The 23,174-nt window shown below is 47.5% G+C and overlaps 3 protein-coding genes across 8 annotated transcripts in view; 1 reads left to right on the top strand and 2 right to left on the bottom strand.

Moving 5' to 3' along the window:
- Window positions 1–6,625, bottom strand: part of RBMS2 (RNA binding motif single stranded interacting protein 2) — a 106,317-nt gene extending 99,692 nt beyond the window's left edge. Inside the window, exon 1 of the mRNA XM_067009575.1 lies at window positions 6,361–6,625. The gene's annotated coding sequence lies outside the window, so the exon portion shown is untranslated. The remainder of the gene's footprint in view (window positions 1–6,360) is intronic.
- A 190-nt stretch (window positions 6,626–6,815) lies between these two features.
- Window positions 6,816–20,718, top strand: GLS2 (glutaminase 2). 6 transcript variants are annotated; one of them, XM_067009515.1, is made up of 19 exons: window positions 6,831–6,951; window positions 7,394–7,490; window positions 11,965–12,064; window positions 12,500–12,621; window positions 13,236–13,365; window positions 13,897–13,976; window positions 14,061–14,224; window positions 14,439–14,497; window positions 15,786–15,818; window positions 16,100–16,158; window positions 16,706–16,772; window positions 16,923–16,973; window positions 17,195–17,371; window positions 18,062–18,193; window positions 18,307–18,399; window positions 18,567–18,628; window positions 19,151–19,227; window positions 19,513–19,576; window positions 19,723–20,718. In XM_067009515.1, exons 3-19 carry the CDS (start codon window positions 11,984–11,986, stop codon window positions 19,877–19,879), a joined length of 1,608 nt encoding a protein of 535 aa, XP_066865616.1. In that variant the 5' UTR covers window positions 6,831–6,951; window positions 7,394–7,490; window positions 11,965–11,983; the 3' UTR covers window positions 19,880–20,718. The 6 variants fall into 6 exon arrangements, with proteins under 6 accessions (XP_066865618.1, XP_066865616.1, XP_058936445.1 ...); XM_059080462.2 differs by having other exon boundaries at window positions 6,849–7,490; XM_059080461.2 differs by lacking the exon at window positions 7,394–7,490 and having other exon boundaries at window positions 6,865–7,253.
- On the bottom strand, window positions 20,348–22,513 carry SPRYD4 (SPRY domain containing 4). The gene is made up of 2 exons (XM_059080506.2): window positions 22,335–22,513; window positions 20,348–21,967 (listed from the first exon to the last, which is right to left on the bottom strand). Exons 1-2 carry the CDS (start codon window positions 22,417–22,419, stop codon window positions 21,429–21,431), a joined length of 624 nt encoding a protein of 207 aa, XP_058936489.1. The 5' UTR covers window positions 22,420–22,513; the 3' UTR covers window positions 20,348–21,428.
- Between the last annotated feature and the right edge of the window lie 661 nt (window positions 22,514–23,174).

The raw sequence follows: 23,174 nt of genomic DNA, 5'->3' as shown, positions 1-23,174 counted from the left end.
GTTTCTTAACATGGCAGAGTCTTAAGATATTTAAATGCTGAATGATGGAGTCATCAGAAGTTGAAAAATAGAGCAAAGTAAGTAGAGAGATTAACCTGAGAGTGGAGGAAGGATTCCTCTTAAATAGTATCTGAAGAGATAGATGTTGGTTATGAGTGTAATGGCAGGAAATTGAGGGCTTCTTTATGAAGCAATGGGATGGTAAGTTTAAATGAAAGAGGAGCTTTAAAAGAAGGTTTACTATGGAGCCTTTAGGCTGTGGCTGAATATTCTTATCATAGTATTCAAAACTCTTCATAATGCAGCCCCCAGTATATCCTCAGCTTCACTGGTCCACACATTCTCACTCCCAACCAAACTCACTCCAACCAAACTCATCTAGAGTCCCTCAACTGTTCCTCTCATGATGTTTGTTCTTGCAGAGCCCTCTGTCTGGAAAACCTTTCTCCTTATGTCCCTGCAAACATCTCTCAACCTTTAAGAGCTGGCTCCACACAAGGGATCCCCCAGAGGGAGCCCCACTTCAGCATCACTGCCTTAGCCATGGCCTCCGCTCCCTCCCCCGGGTGGGAGGGGGTTCTTATCCCCCTCTCTGTTTTCCCTGGAGGCAGATGTCACAAAGCATTTGTAAATTGCTTCAGGTGCAAGAACACCGCCCACTCAGGACTTACCCCCATTATCCTTTTCAGACTGGCCAGACACTATGGCAGTCTGAGGAGCTAGCCAGGACCAGGTGGTGGAGCAGCAGCTTGATGTTCTGACCGTCTAGCATCCTTCTCTAGCATTGTGATGCCACCTCCCCTCCTTGTCCCAAGGTTGTGAGGCCTTGTCTTTCCATTTGGTGTCATTTGAGTAGAACAGGGTCCCCAAAGCCCATGTGATCATTTCCCAGGCATCATTCCTTGGTGCCTGTGGGATCCTGCTTCATGCAGGTAGGGGAAGAGGGCTCCAGGGCTGGCCAGGAGCGACACCTCCTGAAGGAGAATGGGAGCTTCCGATTCTAAGGTCCTGGCCTAGGCCTCTATCCTAATATTGCAGGAGGGGCCTCTCTCTCAAGCCCCATCCTAAGGCTTAGCCCTTGGGCCAAATCTGCCATGGGGTCCGGCCATGCTTTTCTGACTAATTAAGCAATAAGAGGCTCTAAGCTGATCCAGTTCCGAGGACCCTTTCTGCCCTGCTTTGGGTCTCCTTGCCTCCAGGTGAAGGAAGAGCTCATGCCACCCGCTTTCCTATCAGGCTTGTCCAAGTGCTCCAGGGGACTCATGACCAGAGCCCAGGATGGCTTGGTGGGAGTGTCCCCGCTGCTTCTTCATGAAGCCCGGCTCCATAGGCCTCGTTCTCGCCAGAACCCTACCCTGTCCCCATGCAGTTCCTCACTGGAAATGCCACACCTCCACTCACCCTCTCCTCCCTTCCCTGGAGAGGCAGCTCAGCCAAATAGGTTTAAGCAGGGTCCATCTGTGTGGACCAGAGCCAGCCTTAAGTCATTATGCACCTTCTGGTCTCCAGTTACACAGTGTGTTAGGGGCAAGAGCTGACTGCAAGACTTGCTCCTTAGAGGAATCAGGCCAGACTCAGTTTTGGAGGAGGGCAAGATAGAGAGGGAGCCAGTTCACCCCAGGAGCTGTTCCGGGGTTTCCTACCAGCCATTCCTGTTTGAGGCTGGTCTTCAGGAAGCAATAGGCCACCGGGCCTGGTCGACCCCAGTTCACGCTGTGCCAGGAATCTGCCCACCTGCCAGGTTCAGTTCTTTAAGGTGCCTCTTCAGGGACACAGTATGTCTCTCTGACTGGGACTCTAACCAAAAGCCTGATGTTCGTGTCCCTCTCATAGGGGGAGCTTTGGACACAGGACCAATTTGGAAAGGGTCAGAGTTTCCACTCTGCACATTGTAGAAGGGACACTCTGTAGGTCCATGGGTCCCTTACTATAGCGATGTTGAGTAAATTTGCCTTCAGCTAACCTGGGACCTTCTGTTTAATTCCCTCCTGCCTCCCAAAGATTTTGACCACTTTATAAATTCACCTCTGTTAACAGTGGCCCAGAAACTTCTCTGTGCTAAAAGCATGGGAAGTCTAAAGGCAGTCATTCCCTGGGAAATGGATCCCATTCTGTTTTGCTACCCCTACCCTGTTCATGAGGCCTCATTCAGTAAGGCAACCACCCCCCACCGCCCCGTAAGGCTGTCCTGTATCCCATGTCCCAGACAGGTCAAGCGTCTGCAGAAAGTAAGCCTGTTTTCCCCTTCAGGTCTTCGGTCGGTTACTTGCCACTACTGTCCCTCAGTCGTCTTTTTTGTAAAATGGGGTTTTAGTTTTGTATTTTCATTTTAATACTGGTAAATACTTGCATTCAAGCAGGGGAGGGAAGGCAGGGGTCTGGTCCCCTGCCCTATTCCTTTACTGCTGTGGGGCATGCCCCTGGAGCAGACCCTCCTCTTTGTGCCCCGTGAGCTTCTTTGCTTGTAGTATCTCAGATTTTACATGTTCCATGTCGTGCCACGTAACCCCCTTCAAGATACCGTTTGGAGGGTGGGGGAGATCTGCTTCCCACTGTGACTGGGCTGTGGGGTTCTGACTACCTTGCTTACAGGTTCATGGTTTGATAAACTTGTTGTATTCAAAAACTTCAGGGGCTTCCCTGGTGGCACAGTAGTTAACAATCCGCCTGCCAATGCAGGGGCACGGGTTCGAGCCCTGGCCCGGGGAAGATCCCACATGCCGCAGAGCAACTAAACCCGTGTGCCACAACTACTGAGCTTGTGCTCGAGAGCTCCCGGGCCACAACTACTGGGCCCACGTGCCACAACTACTGAAGCCCACGCGCCTAGAGCCCGTGCTCCACAACAAGAGAAGCCACTGCAGTGAGGAGCCCGCAGACAGCAACAAAAGACCCAACGCAGCCAAAAATAAAAATAAATAATAAATAAAAATGTAAAAAAACACCACACACTTGAAATGTAGGATGCCATTAAGTGCCTGTTTATATTTTTGGAATATCTGTACTGCTTACGATTAACGAATAAAAGTAGGTTTAGGGCTTCCCTGGTGGAGCAGTGGTTAAGAATCCGCCTGCCAATGCAGGGGACACGGGTTTGAGCCCTGGTGCGGGAAGATCCCACATGCCGCGGAGCAACTAAACCCGTGCACCACAACTACTGAGCCTGCGCTCTAGAGCCTGCGAGCCACAACTACTGAAGCCCACGTGCCACAACTACTGAAGCCTGCGTGCCTAGAGCCCGTGCTCCACAAGAGAGGCCACCGCAATGAGAAGCCCGCGCACCGCAACTAAGAGTAGCCCCCACTCACCGCAGCTAGAGAAAGCCCACGTGCAGCAACGAAGACCCAATGCAGCCAAAATTAAATAAATTTTTTTAAATGGGTTTAAAAAACCCATCCATGAATGGGAAAAAGAAAAAGAAAAAGAGTTGGCTCCAATCCCCCAACCTCCCTTGATGCCCCTCCCCCTTTATCTTAGCTACCCTTCACCCCTAGCCTAGTTAGATGCCCCTTCTTTCTACTTCCTTTTCCATATCTCTTCACCTCAGCATTTTTCATTAGGAATTTTAAACACTGGCTTTCTCATTTCTTCCAATTATCAGAAACTGGTTTTTTGTTTTTAATTTCTGGATTTCCTAGCACTGGGCCTGGCACACTGTAGGCCAATGAATAAATATTCATTGAATGAATTGAAGATGATTATGTCAGAGCTCCCAGTACTTATATGTTACCCAGTAAAAGACAAGATTATCTTTTACAAATGAAGAAACTAAGGCAGGAAGGAATGTGCACCAATAGCAACTTTTACAGAACAAACGCTAATGAAAAAAATAACTTATGTGAAATAATCTTTCACTCTGACTAATTAAGATTCTAACTACAGTCTAAAGAGTAGAACAAATGAAAGTCTGTAAATAATAACAAATATACATCCTCCAAACATAAGCATCAAGTTTCCAATGTTGTACCACAGAGGATATAGCTTTTCTGATTTAAAAATTCAAAATCCGGCTTCCCTGGTGGCACAGTGGTTGAGAATTCACCTGCCGATGCAGGGGACACGGGTTGTGCCCCGGTCCAGTAAGATCCCACATGCCGCGGAGCGGCTGGGCCCGTGAGCCATGGCTGCTGAGCCTGCGCGTCCGGAGCCTGTGCTCCGCAACGGGAGAGACCACAACAGTGAGAGGCCCGCGTACTGCAAAAAAAAAAAAAAAAAAAAAAATTTCAAAATCCTTCCCCATACACCACAAAACTCTAGCACAACAAGGGACTGGCCTAAAAACCTACTATTAGAGATACCTGAAAGCTTATGAAAAGCTTCGGGTCTAGCCGGCCATGTCACAGCTGGTTGGTACTTTTGCAAAGATTTAACTGAATAGGACCTTTTCAAATCAGAAATAAAAAAAGAACTTGACATTGCCAAACTCTAACCACCTGGGATGACAAACTTGTTCTTAAATATCTTATACTTTACACAATGCTGTGGGCCTCCCAAGTCACGGTTCACCCTCCATCCTCATGCAAAAGTAGCAATGTTATAGAAGAAGAATCAGTCCAAAGGTCAAAGTGCTAGATCTCTATGCAAAGAACCTCCTCTTCTACAGGCAGAGTTTCTTCACTGCCCAACCAGTTCCTTCTATCAGAGAGAACTGGGAAGAAAAAGAGTGAGGAAATTGTTACTGATTATAATTACAGCAAATTCAAAAAAGCAGGGATAGGAAATAAAAGGAAGCAAACACCTTCTGCGTAATGTTTAGAAATTCCCTAACACATGTTATCTTTCTCATGACAGCTCAAAAAACTTCAGAGATATAACATTCCTATGAAACAAGGATAAGATTAGCCTACTACATTTGGAAAAATTAATGCTGGCTCGCATTTTTACTAAGTATTAAGACCCAGAACTTTCTTAAAGAAGTAATGGGCAAAGCCATTAAATAAGGCAGCCAGGGTAAGCTACAGTTCCTGAATTAGAGTCCTACCTATAGGAGAATGGATAGGGCAGATAAGGAATAACTACAGAAGGGAAAAACAAACAAAAACAAAAGGAAGGTCACTCTACCTGGTTTCAAACTAAATAAACCCTCTGACCTTAACCAAGCCAAAGGAGAACTGCCTTTCCACAGAACACACCAGAGTATCGTTTTGATATTTTTTCCCCACAGTTACCCTTAATGTTCATTTTAATCCAAAAACAAAAAGAAAAGCAAGTGACATTTTGTGATACATCCAGCCTCTAGCCAATTCTCAGTACCGTAGTATACTGCTTCAACGTAAATGCTTCCTTTAGGAACAACTAGAATAATTCAGTGGTTAATTTTGGGATAAGCTGCATGATGGAGAGAGCCTTGTAGTTAGAGACTTGAGTCTGATTCCTGACTCTGATACTTATTAGATGGGTTGTCTTATTCAAAAAAGTCTTGGTACTTCCCGGGTCGTCCACTGGTTAAGAATCCATCTTTCAGTGCAGAGGGCACTGGTGGGATCCCTGGTGGCGAAACTAAGATCCCACATGCCGGGGGACAACTGAGCCCCTGCACCACAACTAGAGAGAAGCCCGCGCACTGCAACAAAAGATCCCACATGCTGCAACTAAGACCTGATGCATCCAATAAATAAATAAATATTTTAAAAAAGAGAAAGTCTCAATTTCTGAGTCTTAATTTCCTCATCTTCAAAATGGGACTAGTAATAACTATTCTTTAGGTCTCTGGTAAGAGGGAGAGACAGCCTATATAAAGTGGTTGACAAACCATAATAGCTATTATTTCCATGAGCTCCTACTAAATACAGATGCTGTGAAGATATAGGTGAATGCTCTCTTAGTTGCAAATGATAAAATTCCCGAACGGGGCTTCCCTGGTGGCGCAGTGGTTGAGCGTCCGCCTGCCGATGCAGGGGACGCGGGTTCGTGCCCCGGTCCGGGAGGATCCCACGTGCCGCGGAGCGGCTGGGCCCGTGAGCCGTGGCCGCCGAGCCTGTGCTCCGCAACGGGAGAGGCCACGACAGTGAGAGGCCCGCGTACCGCAAAAAAAAAAAAAAAAAAAAAAAAAAAAAAATTCCCGAACGCACTTAGTTTTCAAAATTCTTTTTGTACATCTTTTCTGCCTGTGAGGTACAGAGGCAAGCAATTAAATTAGCTAAAATTTAGGGGGCACCTAACGGCTTATAAAATGTTTAAGGGCTCAGAGTTAAGGACACCTAAGTCTTAAACAGACACCAAATAATTGGCAGAGGTAAAACGAGAACCCAGGCACCCTAGCAGCCCAGGATGACCTTTCCCCCGCCTCAGGATCTCACTGAAGTGCCTGGGCGCTGTTTCTGGTCGGGTTAATTTCCTGCCATATGACTCCTCACTCACCAACACCGCGTGCTGGAAACGAGGCATTCGTTGGGCCTCCACGACGCGATACGAGGCCGGGTACTGAAGGCCGGTTTTGGCCTTCGAATATCAGAGGTCACTAAGAGGCCTCTTGAGCAGGGCTCACTCTTATCCGAGTGTAGACAGGTACCGCTTTCCTCTCTTTCCAAGAATTCCATCGTTCTGACGCCGCCGCATCCTCCGCCTTCACAACTGCCCCACCTCAGCTTTCCCGCCCTCAGCACTTGCACGCACAGCGGTCCGCAGCGGGCCGGAACGCGGAGGAATCCGCCGGATTTTGTGGACGGCCCACCGCCTTGCTTTCATTGGGTAGCCTCATCTTATCTCCGCCCCCAAGTTTTTTACTTTCTCAATGATTGGACCTGGGCATTGTCCATCCCAACTCTCAGGCACCACCCACTTCTGACCAGCCACTAGACACCATGCGCTCTGTGTTCCCTATCGCGTGCACTCCACACCGGTGCCTTGTCTAGGCGGGGATTGGGTGCACCTGGCTGTGTACCGAGCCTTGTAGGAACCGGCCCCTCCTCCTGCTCCAACCCCACCCACCGGGCCTCTCTTCTCCACCCCGCAGGTCCAGTACTCCGTGGCTTAGCTTGCCCCACCTGGTCCGCGTTTCCCCCGCCCCTCCTTCCAACCACCGCTCAGAAGCCCTGGGAGCTCTGGCCGAGCGGGCGGCGCGCTGGGGGGATGCGCTCCATCAAGGCTCTGCAGAATGCGCTGAGCGGGACCGGCAGTTACTGCCGGCGGGGAGGCTGGGGTCACCTGAGCCGGAGCCCCCTCCTTGGCGGGGGCGTCCGGCACCACCTCAGTGAGGCCGCGGCGCAGGGCAGGGAGACGCCACACAGCCACCATCCGCAGCACCAGGATCAGTAAGGCTCGCGGGACAGGGGCAGAGGACAGGCACTTTCACTGTCGTTCCCACTAGCTTCCGAGTCCCCTTCCCCAAGGAGCGCAACGCATCTCCCTTCTCCTCTCCTCGCTTACTGGCCTGCGATGCCTTTTCCTTTAGATTTGGGGCTTTGGGTTCGCCGCGCTCGGGCGGTAACGTGCCGTCCGCCCGGCAAGGCGTTTGGGCAGGTTGGTCCTCGGGATGGTGCCTGTCCAAGGTGCGTACTTAATTGGGAACGCAGGTGGGTGCGGAGTGTTGCTTGGTGCGCGTGTCTGAGTGCAGGGCCCTGTGCGCACTGCCCATCGTAACCCTCCTTCTCTCCCCTGTCCTCGTGTGTATATTAGGGGATGCCTGGGTATGGAACAGCCTGCCTCGAGTCCCAGCGTTCTTGGGTCTGTGTGTGGTCTGTGTTTCGGCGTGTGTGATGCTCGTGTGTTACTGGTGCGCAGATACTTGCGTATGTGTTGGCTGTGTGCGTTATCAGGGCTCCCTAATCTGTAGAATAAGGGTGGGTCTCCGATTGGTTTTTGAAGGAGGAAAATCTTTATAAATGGGGGGAAGAATCATAAGACGCAGATCTCCTAAACCAGAGCCAGTCAGAGCCGTTTTATGTGCTGCTCAGGCGACTCCCTGATTTAAGGGGTTCTCTTCCCTTGGGTTCTTACTCTGCCCGAGAGGCTGCACCTCTCTCCCCCACCACCCTGGAACAGTTGGTGGCTGAGCTTCTCCGAGACGCAGAGACGGCTAAGCAGGAAATTTTGTCCTCCCCAGAAGCCAACATAGACACTATCCAAGTAGCCCCTGCTTTTTTATAGCAGGAACAGGAAATGGACCATCTCCCTTGTCATTGATATCTACTGATGACATTCAGAAAGACATGCACACCATAATTAAAGTAGCCAGACAGACTACTCTGTCCTCTACCTCACCACCACTGGAGTCCCTGTCCTGGACAGGTAACATCCAATAAGGTACTATCTATTTATTATTAATGAGAATTGTTATTATGCTGTGCTTTTCCATCAGCCTCTTCTCAAGGAGACACAAAATGTTTAAACTTTAAAGAATAAACCCTCTCTCTCCTGGTCTACTCTCCATCCTGACTTTTCCCAAATAATCACCTTGGGAGAAATGGTGGTGGGTTAGAGAAAAGGCTTAACCTCCCTCACCCTCACACCTTCTGTGGGATGGGGAGCAAGAAGCATCCCTGGTTCCTCCACACACACCCTTCCTTTCCCTGTGGTGTCAGGTGATGGAAGTGGTTTGTTTTGTTGTTGCTGTTGTTGTTTTAATTGGCGTATAGTTGATTTACAATTGGAATTGTTTTTAGGAACCTTAATCCTCCTGCCTATTGCTGCCTGTGCTCCCAGGGACTTCTTGGTAAAGGCCTTGGACCAATGCTCCTTTGGGCAGGAGTTGAGGGCATGGAGGGGGATGGGTTCTGGGAGTGTGACACCATGAGGGGAAGTGTTCTTGGTGGATAAGGAGGGCAGCAAAGAGAAAATGCCCTGTTATTTAGGTTACTGTTTTGTTTCTTTAACATTTAACTTTATTTCTAATTATTAAAGAAAAACCAGGCAAATAGAGTATCAAGAAGAAAATCAAGATCCCAATATTGGAACCATATATCCATATTTAATATATATCCATGATTTAAACCCATATATATATACTCTATATGTATATATAAAATTGAACAAAAATAGGATCATAGTATTCCTATTCTTTGGTAGCCTATATTTCCCATTTATGAACAGCTGTTAATATGATTTAATATGGGCATGCATGATGTCATTTTAATGGCTGCCATTTTGCTATTTTAAGATTCCATTGTACGAGGTATCACAGTTTATTTAACCAATCTTCAATTTGGTTACTACATATTCTTATGCACTTGTTCAATTATTTCTTAAATTCCTAGGAAATTTTGCTCCCCAGAGACATGTCATTGATATTTTGTATAACCTTCTAGAGATATTTAATGCGTATATCAGCAAATATATGTTGATATTATTTCCGCTTTTTACAATTGATATCATACTATACATATTATTCTGCACCTTACCCAACCCCCAACATTATCTTGCAAATCAATCCATATCTTGGTCAAAGGGTATGCAATTTTTTTTTTAATGCTTGTGATACATTCAGCCGTGTGGCATTGTTTCCTGTCTTCCTTCATTTTCCAGGCAAGGAGACCTGGCCTCAAAATATTCCTACATACTTTCCTTCTTGAGTTATTCCTGATAGCTTTTTCCTCCCTTCCTCTGCCACCACATGGATCCTTTCCTCTCTATAGGCACCAGCCTCATTATAACAACTGGATTTCTTCAGAAACAGAAGAACTCCCCCATCTCTTGGTATTCCTCCTGGCCCAAAACACACACATGCCTAGTCTATGCCAAGTTCCTTGAGAGGCTTTTTATTTTTTAATGCATTGTTTCAATAGATAATATATTCATAATCATATATCAATATATCATACCCATTAGGTAAAATGTACATATTTGTATGATTCAAAATTCAAAATATATAAAAAGATATATAGTGGGAAGTATCCCTCTTGCTTCTTTTGCTCAGCACCTGCTTCATCTCCCTAGAGGGAGCTAAATCAGTCTTACCGGTTTCTTATATATCCTTCCAGAAATATTTTGTGCCTGAAAAAGCATACATATATATGTTCCCTTTTAAGCATAAATATTACCATACTATAAACACTGTTCTACAGCTTGCTTCTTTTAGTTAATATTACATCTTAAAGATCATTCCATATCAATACTTAAAGCACGCCCTCATTTCTTTTTTCTATATTGCATAATATTCCATCATATGAATATACCCTAATTTACCTAACCAGTTCCCTGTGGATGCACATTTAGGTTGTTTCCAGTGTTACTATTACTAACAAGGCAATGAATGACTGTGAATATGTTACCTTGTAGGTACGTGAATACAATTATATGGTAAATACCTGGAAGTCAAATTATTGGATCTAAGGGTTTTGAAGGGTCTAATCTCAAATAGTTGTCATATTTGGAATGAGCTGATAAAATAATTCCTCTAAATCTGTTAACATATTAATAGAAGAAATATTGAAGATCAAAAATCTTTAGTACCTTTATTTTTAGGTGCTATAAGCCAGTGAGAGAGATACTTTAGGGAACAGGGATATTCCTAGAAATGTAACTTGGTGATTCTTTATTGAAGATCCGTAGTGTGCTAGGGACTTTGCTCAATTCTAGAAAGCCAAAGATGTATAAAACACGAAGACATAACAGTGGAGCAAGGGAGATTGTCTTCTGCCAATAAGATGGTATGTTGTGTCATACCAGCAGCATAAGCAAAATCAAGGGGAAGGCTTTACAAAGTTAGTAACATTTGATCTGGACCTTGAAGGATAAGCAGGACTGTGCAGGTGAAGGAGGAAAAGGTCTTTCCATGCACAAGTTTCAGTGTAAACAACAAGGGCCAGGAAGCCTGACAGTGCCTAGGCCATTTGGGGAGCCACCTATTTATTACCTGGCATAACTGGAGTATGGGGGCATGGTGGAGGATAGGAAAGGAATGTTGACAGGTTTTAAAGAGCCTGAATGCCATACCAAGAAATAAGAACTTATTTTGTAGGCACTGGGGAGCTATCAAAGGTTTTTTGTTTGTTTGTTTTGTGGTACGCGGGCCTCTCACTGTTGTGGCCTCTCCAGTTGCGGAGCACAGGCTCCGGACGCACAGGCTCGGCGGCCATGGCTCACGGGCCCAGCCGCTCCACGGCATGTGGGATCTTCCCGGACCGGGGCACGAACCCGTATCCCCTGCATCGGCAGGCGGATTCTCAACCACTGCGCCACCAGGGAAGCCCTATCAAAGGTTTTTGAGTAGAGAAATGATATTTGAGTTTTAGAAACATAACTGGCACATTATGGAAGATGGGTTGCAAGTCAAGAGAGTGTAGTAGCAGATAGGTAAGAGACAACCAGGAGCTACTGAGCATCTACTTTGTGAAAGATGGTTTTTCAAGGAATGGCATTTAAATTAAACCTCACATCACCCATGTGAAGCAGATGTTAAACCCTCATTTTAGGGATGAGGAAACAGGTTCAGCTTTATTAAATAACCTGACTTACTATCCATATTAAGATCACAGCTATTAAAGGCAAACTCTGGTTCTTTCTACAACACCATGCTAGCACAGGAGAAGAGAAGAAAAGAGGGTGGATTTGAGAGACATTATGGAGGTAGATTCATCCAATGTTGGTTATGAACGTAAGGTATGGGAATTATCCAAATGATTTCACATTTCCGGCTTGCCCCCCCCCCCCCCGGCCCCGGGTAAGTGGTAACGCTATTAATCCAAATGGGAATCACAAGAGGAGGAACAGAGGGAGGGAGGCAAGATGATCTCGGGCTTGGACATGTTGAGTCTGCAGTGCTTATGGGACATCTAGAAATGGAAGTATTTAGAAGGCAACTAGAAATAAATGTCTGAAGTTTAGGAACAAAAGAAAGTTAGAGAATAGAATTTAAGACTTCTCGGGACAGATGTGAAGGTTGGAATTGTAGGAATAAATCAGATGGTTCAGGGAGAAGGTGTAGACTGAGGACACCTACCTGCTGATAAGCCCTTGTTCTAGGAGGAGGAGCAGGGAGGAGTTCTCAGGTTCCTGTCCTCCTCCCCTATCTCTGCCCCCGAACAGTGATTCGTCAGAGAGTGGCATGCTGTCCCGTCTGGGTGATCTGCTCTTCTACACTATTGCTGAGGGACAGGAACGAATCCCTATCCACAAGTTCACTACTGTAAGTTCCTCTCTACCTGCTCAGAACACTGATCCCTTAGGATCTCTGGAAACTGGGGAAAGGAAGGTAGGACAAGTACAAGGCAGCTAATGGGTTGCTTCATGAGGATGAAGAATAGCTGATGATAGCAGATGCCTAAGCTGATGAGGCAATCCCATCCCTGCCCCAGGTGGGATGATTCAACCCTCTGACTCAGCCTATCTTTTTGGTTCGGGACTTTGACCCAAGGGGTTCAGAAACTAGCTGCCTTGATGAAAAAGGGCAGGAAACCCCTATTAGCCTTCAAAACTGTTATATTCCATCCTTTCTTGGTCTGCAAACCCATTTCTTCCACCTGTTGTAGTAGTTGGGGTTAATTGTTATCCATTGGGAAAAATTATTAGGATTGGATTATTGTCCCTGTAGCTGACCTTACTAAGCTTCTGTCCTCTGAAGGCACTGAAGGCCACTGGACTGCAGACGTCAGATCCCCGGCTCCAGGACTGCATGAGCCAGATGCGCCGCATAGTTCGAGAGACCAGCAGTGGTGGCCTCTTGGACCGAGATCTCTTCCGAAAGTGAGGGCCCTGGAAACAAGGGCACTGCTCTCAAAGCACTTCTTTGCACACAGACTTTAACAGCAGGAAGGGATCCTGGGGATTGGATAATTCAACCCCTCAACTTTATTACTTATTTATTATACAAGTAACACATGTATATGCCTATACTTATTATAAAAGTTCAAGCAACAGAGAAATACATGTTCTCCTTTCCCTCTCTCCCCATCCCTGTCCCTTTTCCCAGAAGTAAACGTTAACAGATTAGTAGATATCTGCTAGATAATGTCCTAAGCATTTACATATATATATAGGAATATATGTAAACATACTTGTATAATTTAAGATTTAAAATATAAAGATGACCTACCATACATATTATTCAGGTATTTATTTTTTCTCCTATCCCAAGACACTGTGTCTTAGAATATCTTTCCATATCATTACAGCCCCTCATTTCAGAGGAATAGAAACTTAAGACCCAGAAAGATCAAGTGATATGCCAAAGGTTACACAGCTGTTGGTCCCAAACCCGGTGACCACTCACACTTTCTTTGTTCCCAACTTCCATGGCTCCAGAGTGAGTCACAGCTGCATCTCTCCAGCCCCCTAACCCAATCGTGTCTGGGATCCAGGTGTGTGAGCAGGAACATTGTGCTCCTGACCCAGGCATTCCGAAAGAAGTTCGTCATTCCTGATTTTGAGGAGTTCACGAGCCATGTGGACCGCATCTTTGAGGATGCCAAAGAGCTCACTGGAGGCAAAGTGAGGGTCAGGGGACTGAGGGATGGGCAAGGGCTCTGGGCCAGATATACCTTGCTTCTCAGAGATTTCCTGGGGCTGGGAATCCAGTGGATGAGTGATGAGAAGCCGAACCTCTAAAAATGGGGACAAGGGCTTTATGTATTTTACCTGTGATTTCTAGAGCAGATGAGGGAATCTGAAGTTTTTATGGAGACAGCTGACATAAGGATTCAATAGAACTTTGAAAGAGACCTACAGGGTAATTAAGCCTAAGAACAGAAAAGGGAAGCTGACCCCAGAATTCTCTTTGTACCTTCCATGGGCTTTACTGCCGTCTCTACAGGAGTGGGGCTGCAGAAATATAAAGCCTTCTAGGACTTAAGGCTTGGGTGTCTCTAGGAACAACAGGCAGGAGGAACCCTGTTGTCTTGCAGAAGACAGAATTCTAGTTTTTATCTAAAAGATTCTCCTGACCTGAACCTCAGCTCTGTTCCCCCTCTCCACATCCATGTCTTCATCCTGTCTCTGTTTTCTCTACCCACTCATACCCAGGTGGCGGCCTACATCCCTCAGCTGGCCAAGTCAAATCCAGATCTGTGGGGCGTCTCCCTGTGCACTGTGGATGGTCAGCGGTGAGATGCTGGGTGAGGAAGGGGAGGCAGGGCACACGGGCAGAGTGTCGTCCGACCCCTTTCATGGCACCTGCTTGCCTCCAGGCACTCCGTGGGCCACACAAAGATCCCCTTCTGCCTGCAGTCCTGTGTGAAGCCCCTCACCTATGCCATCTCCATAAGCACCCTAGGCACTGACTATGTTCACAAGTTCGTGGGCAAGGAGCCCAGCGGCCTGCGCTACAACAAGCTCTCCCTCAATGAGGAAGGTGAGCACTCCCTGGGCTCAGACCAGACTCATAGATGCCCCCTTCTTACCCTACCCTCCTCCCAAGGGTGTGTGTTTCTCTGCCCTTCCTGATCAGCTCTGTCACTCCGTCCTCCCCAGCAAAGTGATCTTTTCCATTTACCTTACAGAGTGGGCAGGCGGTAAAGGTTTTGTTCAGTGGCTGCTAAGACTCTGGGTGGTTTGTATTTCCCCAGGAATCCCCCATAACCCCATGGTCAATGCTGGTGCCATTGTTGTGAGCTCCCTGATCAAGGTCAGTGCCACCTTAGCCTTCTGGAAGGTACTGTTCTCTAAACCCCCTTGTTCCTATATCCCTCATATCTGCCTGTCTCTCCAGGGAGATTGGTGGGGACTTGATTCCTTTGAGGGTGCCCAGGAGGCAGTGAAGACACAGCAGGGACTCATAAATTATGCTGAGGATGTTAGTAAAAGGAACTGTATCCCAGCTCCTACCCATGAGTCTGGAGCCCAGAGCTTCCTGGCTCTGAGGGAAGTGAGCAGGTCCTGACCCCAGCCTAGGACCAAGGACCAAATGCCACACACAGGGGGAGGACAGCTCTGTTAGGTACTGATTGGCCACTTCTGGGTGAGGGACACATGGAAAGAAGGGTGAATGGCCAGAACAGGGCAGCTATTCACGTCACCTGGAACTGTGAGTTGGCCTTGAGCAAGGGTGTCTGGCCAGCCTGTCAGCTGTAGGTCTCCCAGGGCTTGAGCAAGAACCTGAGAGCAACATGGGCAGCAACAATCCAGAGCCAATCACAGCCCTTCCTGGGGAAGGTGGTGTTAGGAACCCTCCCCCCAGGGACCCAAGTGTCAGTGTCCCTGTGATGTTGACACTATAGCTGACGAGTACAGGAAGCAAGTGGGGGGGGGGGGGGGATGGACCAGGCTCAGGCTCTCCCCTTGCTCCGGGATAGCTCTATCTACAGCCCTGTATCTGGGACCTGCCTCATCCCATTCCCATCTAAACAGGCCCTACTGACTTGACTCTCAGCTAAAGTCTTTAGCTTTATTTCAGTTATCAATATAATTGATATAATTGAATATTATAATGTATGCAACACACACACACACCGTCCTCCCATTCCCATCATTCACTCCAGTCTTGGAAATGGCCATGGGAGTCAGGGGTAGGATAGAGTAAGCCTCCAGCCTGGGGTGTAAGGAATGAGGATGGGGACCAGGAATAGCGGTGGGGCTTGGGAACAGGATTGGAATCAGGAAAATGAAAGTGGGAGTCAGGGATGAGGGTTGGCATTGAGAATGGAAATGAGAGTGAGACTCAGGGATGGGTGAGACTCATAGCTGGGGTGAGCTTATCTGTACTCATTACCTGATAATAAAATCTAAATGATTTGGTTTTTAAGATCACTAGGTATGCATGGATATAAAAACGTCTCAGTTGTTAAAAAAAATTGTAAAATGCAACACACGCCCAGTAGCAAAACCAATCTAACACTTTATCTCCACTACATCCTGACCCTCCCTGTCATCCTCCTAGGCTTAGAATACTGATATCTCTTTTTGTCTCCTTGCAGATGGACTGTAACAAAGCAGAGAAGTTTGATTTTGTAAGTTCCCTCACTGCTCAGCCCCTGGCTGCTTTTCTCCATGGCATGTTGTCCCTTCCAGCTGCCCCAGAGCCTGGCTCTAACCCCACTCTGATGGTGCACCAGCCCATACTAGAAGCCTTATTTCCAGAGGTGTAGGAATCTGCTGGCCTGAGGGAAGAAAGCCTCCTGAAGTCCCTGCTAGGATAAGGACTGAGGAGTGCAGAAGGGTTAATCAGCCTATGTGTTTACTAGGGGTCCTTATGCATGGGGTGCCTCCCATGCCCCCTTTTCTCTTCCAGGTCTTGCAGTATCTGAATAAAATGGCTGGGAATGAATACATGGGTTTCAGCAATGCCACGTAAGGCCCTGTTCACAGGATTGGCTGAATGTGTGTGTGTGGGGGGGGGTTGAGTGTGTGTGTGTGTATACGTATGTGGGGGGTGGGAAATGGAGGAGGAGGATAGAGAGAACCTTAGGAAGAAGAAATCCCAGGGGAACCTTGGCCTTTCAGCTTCCTCTGAGCCCCTTCAATCGACATTTGTTTGCTTTGTAAAAGGATTTGTTCCATTTCTATTTGGTACTTAATGAGAAAGACAGTGTGAGAGTTTGCACCTGGGCCCTTTCTTGCCAAGCCTCTCAAAACCAAAAATCTCATTTTTCTAGACTAGATGACTAGACCATTTTGGGTTTGGTTTTGTTTTTCACACTTTACAATATTGATGGACCCAGTGCTTTCTCAGGTTCAGAAGTTTTCTCCAGGATTACTGTGAGAATTAATAAAGGGGCTGATTTAGTTTGACATGTGTGATCTAGTTCTGTCTCTCTCAGGGAAGGTATTTTTTTTTCCCCCTTCTCCTCACACCCTTCCCTCAAATGTCAAGTACTAAATTGGGTGTTTGCTTCAGATTCCAGTCAGAGAAGGAAACAGGGGATCGGAATTATGCCATCGGCTATTATCTAAAGGAAAAGAAGGTAACTGGGAGAGGCCGGTACAAAGTCCCTGGGAATTCTGCGGCTGGTGGAAGGGCAAATGGGGGCTGGGGACTTCGGCTGAGGTCCTGGCAGTGTGACAGGGACTGCTGATGGCCCGAGAGAAACGCTCTCCCCTCTTCTTCCTTGCAGTGCTTTCCTAAAGGGGTGGACATGATGGCTGCCCTGGATCTCTACTTCCAGGTAAGCAGATGCCGCCATTCAGCCCAACGCCAAGGGAACGGGACACACTGCCTTCCTTGCTCTGACCCACAAGAGGGATGCTCATCTGCAGTGGTTCTGGCATCCTTCAGAAACACCAGGGAAACTTACTGAAGGATCAGGATGTCAAGAACAGTGCTTTACACTTCAGAGCACAGCATTCAGGTCCACACCGGACCCTCACCTCTGCCTCGTCTCCGCAGCTGTGCTCCGTGGAGGTGACCTGTGAATCAGGCAGTGTCATGGCAGCCACCCTGGCCAATGGCGGGATCTGCCCCATCACAGGCGAGAGCGTGCTGAGCGCTGAAGCAGTGCGCAACACCCTCAGCCTCATGCACTCCTGCGGCATGTATGACTTCTCGGGCCAGTTTGCTTTCCATGTGAGTGCTTCTGGCCCTGTCATCCATTTGCCATGAGCCCAGAGCCAAGAAAAGGGGACGAGTCTCTGAAGGTGGAGAGGTGGACACTTGTTCCTGCCTCTCACTCACTTCCAGCCGGGCAATTAGGCCAAGAATCCTTAGGGGAGTTTGTCAAACACAGTAAGCCCCTCAAACACATAAACACATGACAGTGCAACTTCAGAACCACTCCTCTGCCGCCCCTCACATGGCTGGTGATTCTCTTCCAGGTCTCATACAGGATGTCACTTCCAAAGAGAGGCTTTTCTGACCACCCTCTCTCCACTGGGCTCTCCCTCCCACATCATTCTCTATCACAGCACCCTCCTTTTTTTCTAACATGTTATCATAAGTTGTGATTATTTTTGTCTATTTGTTTACCTATTTATTGTCTATCTCCTACCACCAGAATGTAATGTAAGTTAACTGAGAGACCTTGTCCTAGTCCTAGTACATCGTCAAGCACAGAGCAGATACTCAGTAAATATTTCCTTACTGAAGCCATAAATTTAAGAGGGGGCAGGGGAGGACAGGAGTAAGAAAAGCTAATTAACAAGCCAAAAGGTTGAGATGGGTGTGGCCTTGCCCATGAAGTCATTTGGGATAGACTAACTTGTTAACACAGACTTGGGGCACCTCTTGCTCATCCGCAGTTCCAACTTTGTCCCCAAGGTGGGCCTGCCAGCCAAGTCAGCTGTGTCAGGAGCCATCCTCCTGGTGGTGCCCAATATCATGGGAATGATGTGTCTATCACCTCCCCTGGACAAGCTGGGGAACAGCTATAGGGGTGTCAGCTTCTGCCAAGTAAGTCACTTTGCATATAGTACTTAATATTTTTGAATGAGAAAATAAAGCAATTTTGAGCTCCTACTAAGTGCAGGGAGGAAGTAAACAATCTTTTTGCCTTACAATTCTAGAAGTTGGTATCTCTCTTCAATTTCCACAACTATGACAATCTGAGGCACTGTGCTCGGAAATTAGACCCACGGCGTGAAGGGGGAGAAATTCGGGTAAGGAAAACCCCAGATGGCTTGTAAGACTATTTCAGAAGAGAACATTCCGTAACACTTCAGTAAAACCTTTGGCTAAGCATCCATGGGGGAGGGTGACAGGGTAGAGCTGGGCATGGGTGGGCTCAAAGTCAGTTAATCTCAGGTGGGTATGACTTGTTTTCCAGAACAAGACTGTGGTGAACCTGTTATTTGCTGCCTATAGTGGAGATGTCTCAGCTCTTCGAAGGTACTTCTACTCTGACCAAATAAACAAAATAAAATACTCCTGGTCAGAGATCTCATTAGCCGTCAACATAGCAATATAGTTAAGTGCTTCAGCCTTAGAGTCAGACTGAAAGGTCAGAGACTACATTTAAATGAGTTTTTTTTTTAAAGTACAGTGACTGTCATGTGATAAGAACTTAATTAATGGTAGCCGCTGTTTTGATTAACCTGGGTGTTAAAAGCAGAGTCCTATGAAGCTGGTAAGGACCCTGCCTCAAATGGATTATCAACATCAACAAATATGTACTGGGCACCTACTACAGGTAGGCAGTGATGCTTCTGGAACCATCACACTCCCATCTCTCTGACGTAGGAGTAACAGTCTCATCTGGATAGAGAACAGGGACTGTACACGGTCTACAGATCTTGGCATAAGCTCTGTTTTGCTTTTTCTGGAACTTATCCAGTCTGACCCCACTTCAGAAAGGATACGAGTGATTCTAGGCTGATCTGGGTAACTCCAGCTACTTTCCACTCCTCTTAGGTTTGCCTTGTCAGCCATGGACATGGAACAGAAAGACTGTGACTCCCGCACAGCCCTGCATGTTGCTGCAGCTGAAGGTATCTGAAGGTTAAATAAGAGAGGAAGCAGATCCTAAGACCTTTCTTTTCTACCAAGAGTACCCCCCATTGTATGTGCTCTCAAGGTTACAAGGGCAGCAACTAGTTTTGTCCAGATGCGCTTCAGTTTGCAGGTTCTTATTGGGTGCTGCAGGAAGCGAAAATGGGAAGAGCCCTTTCCCCCCTCCCCTTTTAGTTCAGACTCCAGCTGCCAAGGGTATTAATGTTAACAACAAAAGGGTCAGGATCTATACCCTCTCATTTTCCTTCTGCCCATATTCCTAGGACACACTGAAGTTGTTAAATTCCTGATTGAGGCTTGCAAAGTGAATCCTTTTGTCAAGGACAGGTGAGTAGGATTAAGCTGAAAGTGGGGGGAAGGGAGGTGGGCAGCAGCTTCTCCACCACAGCCCTCCAGCCACCAGTTTTATATATATAACCAGGGCACTCTTGATGTCTTCTTTGCCTGATCATGGTCTTTGTTCGTCCTCTCAGGTGGGGCAACATCCCCCTGGATGATGCTGTGCAGTTCAACCACCTGGAGGTGGTTAAACTGCTCCAAGATTACCAGGACTCGTACACACCATCTGAGACTCAGGCTGAAGCAGCAGCTGGGGCCCTGTCCAAAGAGAACTTAGAGAGCATGGTGTGAGCATGGGGCATGCACAGTCCCTGCACAAGAAAAAGCACGAGCTGGCCACACACTTAACATATAACCACCAAACATGCTACAGAGGGCCGCACTGCTTCAGTGGGGGGGGGGGGGCAGTGCTTTCAGTGAGAGTCAAAATACCCCATTCCCTTGGCAGACAGAGTATAGAGAAGTGCCTTTGTGGACTCCTGCAGTAGAGCTATCCATGAATATTGTGGGCTTCTTTAAGGGACAGCCTAATGGCTTAGCCCACTCCAGATCATCCCAGGTCTTCACACAGGTCCCTGAAGAAGCCATTATGAGAGAGAGAGATACTCTGGTAAGGGGCTCTAGCCACCACGCACATGTATATATCCACAGAGAAAAGAAAGGAGCTATGCACTAGGCTTTAGGCGTCTGGAGAGATCTGCCCCCCCTGGCCAGGAAGTACTGCTACTGCTAATAGCAATTTTATAGACAGAGAAAGTATTTTGTGCTCAAATAAACTTTAATTACACAAATTATTATTTTTGCTAGACCCAGTCCTTCTCTTTCTCCCCTAGGGCCATCCAGCTGCATCACCATCATAAAGGTAGAGTAAGATGGAACCACAGGGTCATACAGAGCCCAAAGAATACATATTTCACATACATACTCACCCCACTAGGTTTTCTTCAATCCCAAATACTGCTTTAGGTTAAGTGTATTCTGCTCCAAGTGGGGACAAGTGCTTGGGTCTGAACAGGCCCCAAAATGGATTGTGCAAGACTTCAGGCCTCCCTCCTCCCTCTGGAAGTTACAACTGTAGCAGAAATGAAGATGGAACTTCTCAAGAATAAAGTTTCTAGTACTAATCGCCACATGTCTCTTCCCCTTTGGTCATGGTTGTAACTGGTCCAATGATTGCAACAGACTGACCAGGTGTCAGAGGTGTGCAAATTAAGGCAGATGGACTCAGGGTGAGGAGAGCTACAGCTGTCTGGGGCTGAGAGTCTGTAACACTGAGGTATTAGGCAAGGAGGGCTCTGTTCTCATTCTGACACAGTCAGTAAAGCACTACCTGAGGGAGCCAGAGCCCAGACTCTGTACGTGCTGTACAGAAAGGGCAAAGTCATTCACTGCACCACTCCTCCAGCCAGAGGTAGAAAGGATTTACTCTGGAGAGATTTGGTAGAGCCCCCAAAACAAACAGGGTACATGTGGGCAAAGGGAAGGAGAAGTAGCACAGTGATGAATAAATTCAAACAAAGCTGAAAAGTAAGACCCTAGGACTGAATACAGTCTGAGAAAGTCCTGGGCACAGGGAGGCAGAGAGACTGAAGGAAGCAAGTCAGAGAAAGTACATTCATGGTAGCCTAGGAAATTGGCAATAGTCTGGGGGAGGGCAGAGGGTAGCTGTATGCCTAGCTTTCACAAAGTAGGGAAGAGGAAGATGACAGATATTGCACAGAGGACCCATCACTGAATTGTGGGAGCTAGCAGTTGCTTGGGGCACAGTTAAAAAAGGTTTCAGACACTTGGATCAGGAGGCTGGCCAACAGCGTGATTAGGGACTCCAGTGATGGACATACTAGAGGCCTTCAGGCACCTCAAGCCCCGAATGGGTCAGCAGCTCTCCATCCCAAAGGGAAAAAGCAGGCACCACTGGACCCCGGAAATCTGTCTGTAGTGTGTGGACCACAGCAACCCGGCTCACATCCACCAGACTCAGCTTCTGGGCCTCATACTCCAGCAGCAGCCCCACCTTCTCTGGCTGCCCAATGCCCTCGATAGGGGCTTTCTCGTTGGCCAACATGGTGTGCCACTTGCGCTGAGCATAGATGAACACCCAGGAACGATCGTCAACACCGATGCAGCTATCCCGGGAAATATCCACGTCTGCCACTCCTATCCGGAACTGCTGGGAGCGCTTCACTGTCACCTCCCAGTAGTGCCTGCCACTGGTAACCGCTGTGTCTGCCAGCACCACTGCCCACTCCCGGAAGCGCTCCACATTCAGGGCCAATTTTGTGGGCTCCAATCCCACCATGCCGTATTTGACACCTGTGTCACCTTTGAAGAGTGCCAGGCTGCTGTGAGCGGTCTTTTCTTCCAGTTTGAAACTGAGGCCTGCGGGCAGAGCAAAAAGACTGGATAATGACGTGCGCTAGAACTCTAGAACCAGTGATGTACATATTCCGATCTGAAACAGGCAGTCAAGAGATCACGAGGAAACAGGGAAGAGTCGGAACGTCAAGCGGGTAAGAGAGTGGGGGCGCTTTAGTATGAGCAGCTCAAGGAGCTGAAAAACTCGGACTGGGGAAGCCCTAGAATTTAAAGAAACCAGAGAGTGTCCCGGCTTTGGAATCTCAAGACCAACGCGGTGGGGGAGGGGGAATGAGTCGAAAGGGCTGGAGTTGTTTCTCCGAGCGGGCTCCAGGAGTAACAGATGGAAACTATTTTGGAAGTAAAAGAGAGTAAAAGGATATAATCCTACCTCTGCGGGCATCTACGGCGGCAACCCCCAATCGTTTGGCTCCCCAGCGGCACAGGCACAGCGAACGACCAAAGGGCAGCGCCATCTTGCGCCACGGATGAACAGGGCACGCCCCCCACCCCGCCCGCCTCCGCACTGGCTGAGACCCCTCTATCTGCCCGCCTGCTCCCCTGGCACTTTGTGTGCGAGAAGCAGCAGCGCAGTATGATGACGTGAGTGAGCCAGCGCCCCGAAGGGAGCCGCCATTTTAGTGAATTCTGTTATGGTTGCATCCGGAACAGTTTATTCAAATTTTCCGCGGAGAGGAATGCTGTTCACGTTTTAACTAAATAGCACGTTTAGCAAGATGGTGTAACAAGATGGTTAAAGGTATAGATTTCAGAATTAAACAATAATTGTATTATTCGAACCCGGCTCCTCTGTGTGTCTTTGGGCAAATCACTTAACTTCTGTGAGCCTTAATGTTATTTGTAAAACAAAAATGTCTAGCCGTCAGACCGTAGTAAAAATTAAACGAGAGAATTACCTAGGATACATCTTGACAAATAGCAATCACTGGGTAAGTGGCAGTTCTAATAAATATTAAATAAGTGTTGGTTTTGTGTTTTCAGGACTGGCAATGGAAGGTTTAACTCAATATTTGGTTTTCTCAGGTGGGGGAACCCAAGTTTGCTCAAGATTTCAGCTGATGCCTTCTCCCCGAAGGCAGAATCCACTATTGGAGAACTCTCAAAATCTCTACTCCATATTTCTCGCCTGAGTTCCAGATCTGTATATACAACAGCCTATTGGACATTTCTACCTGAATGTCCCCCAGTCACCTCAAATTTAACATGTCTA

This window comes from Kogia breviceps, chromosome 12, assembly GCF_026419965.1.
Source record: "Kogia breviceps isolate mKogBre1 chromosome 12, mKogBre1 haplotype 1, whole genome shotgun sequence".
Classification (NCBI taxonomy): Eukaryota; Metazoa; Chordata; class Mammalia; order Artiodactyla; family Physeteridae; genus Kogia; species Kogia breviceps.
Note: the sequence above shows the minus strand (reverse complement) of the source record. Positions and strands in the feature narration are given on the sequence as shown.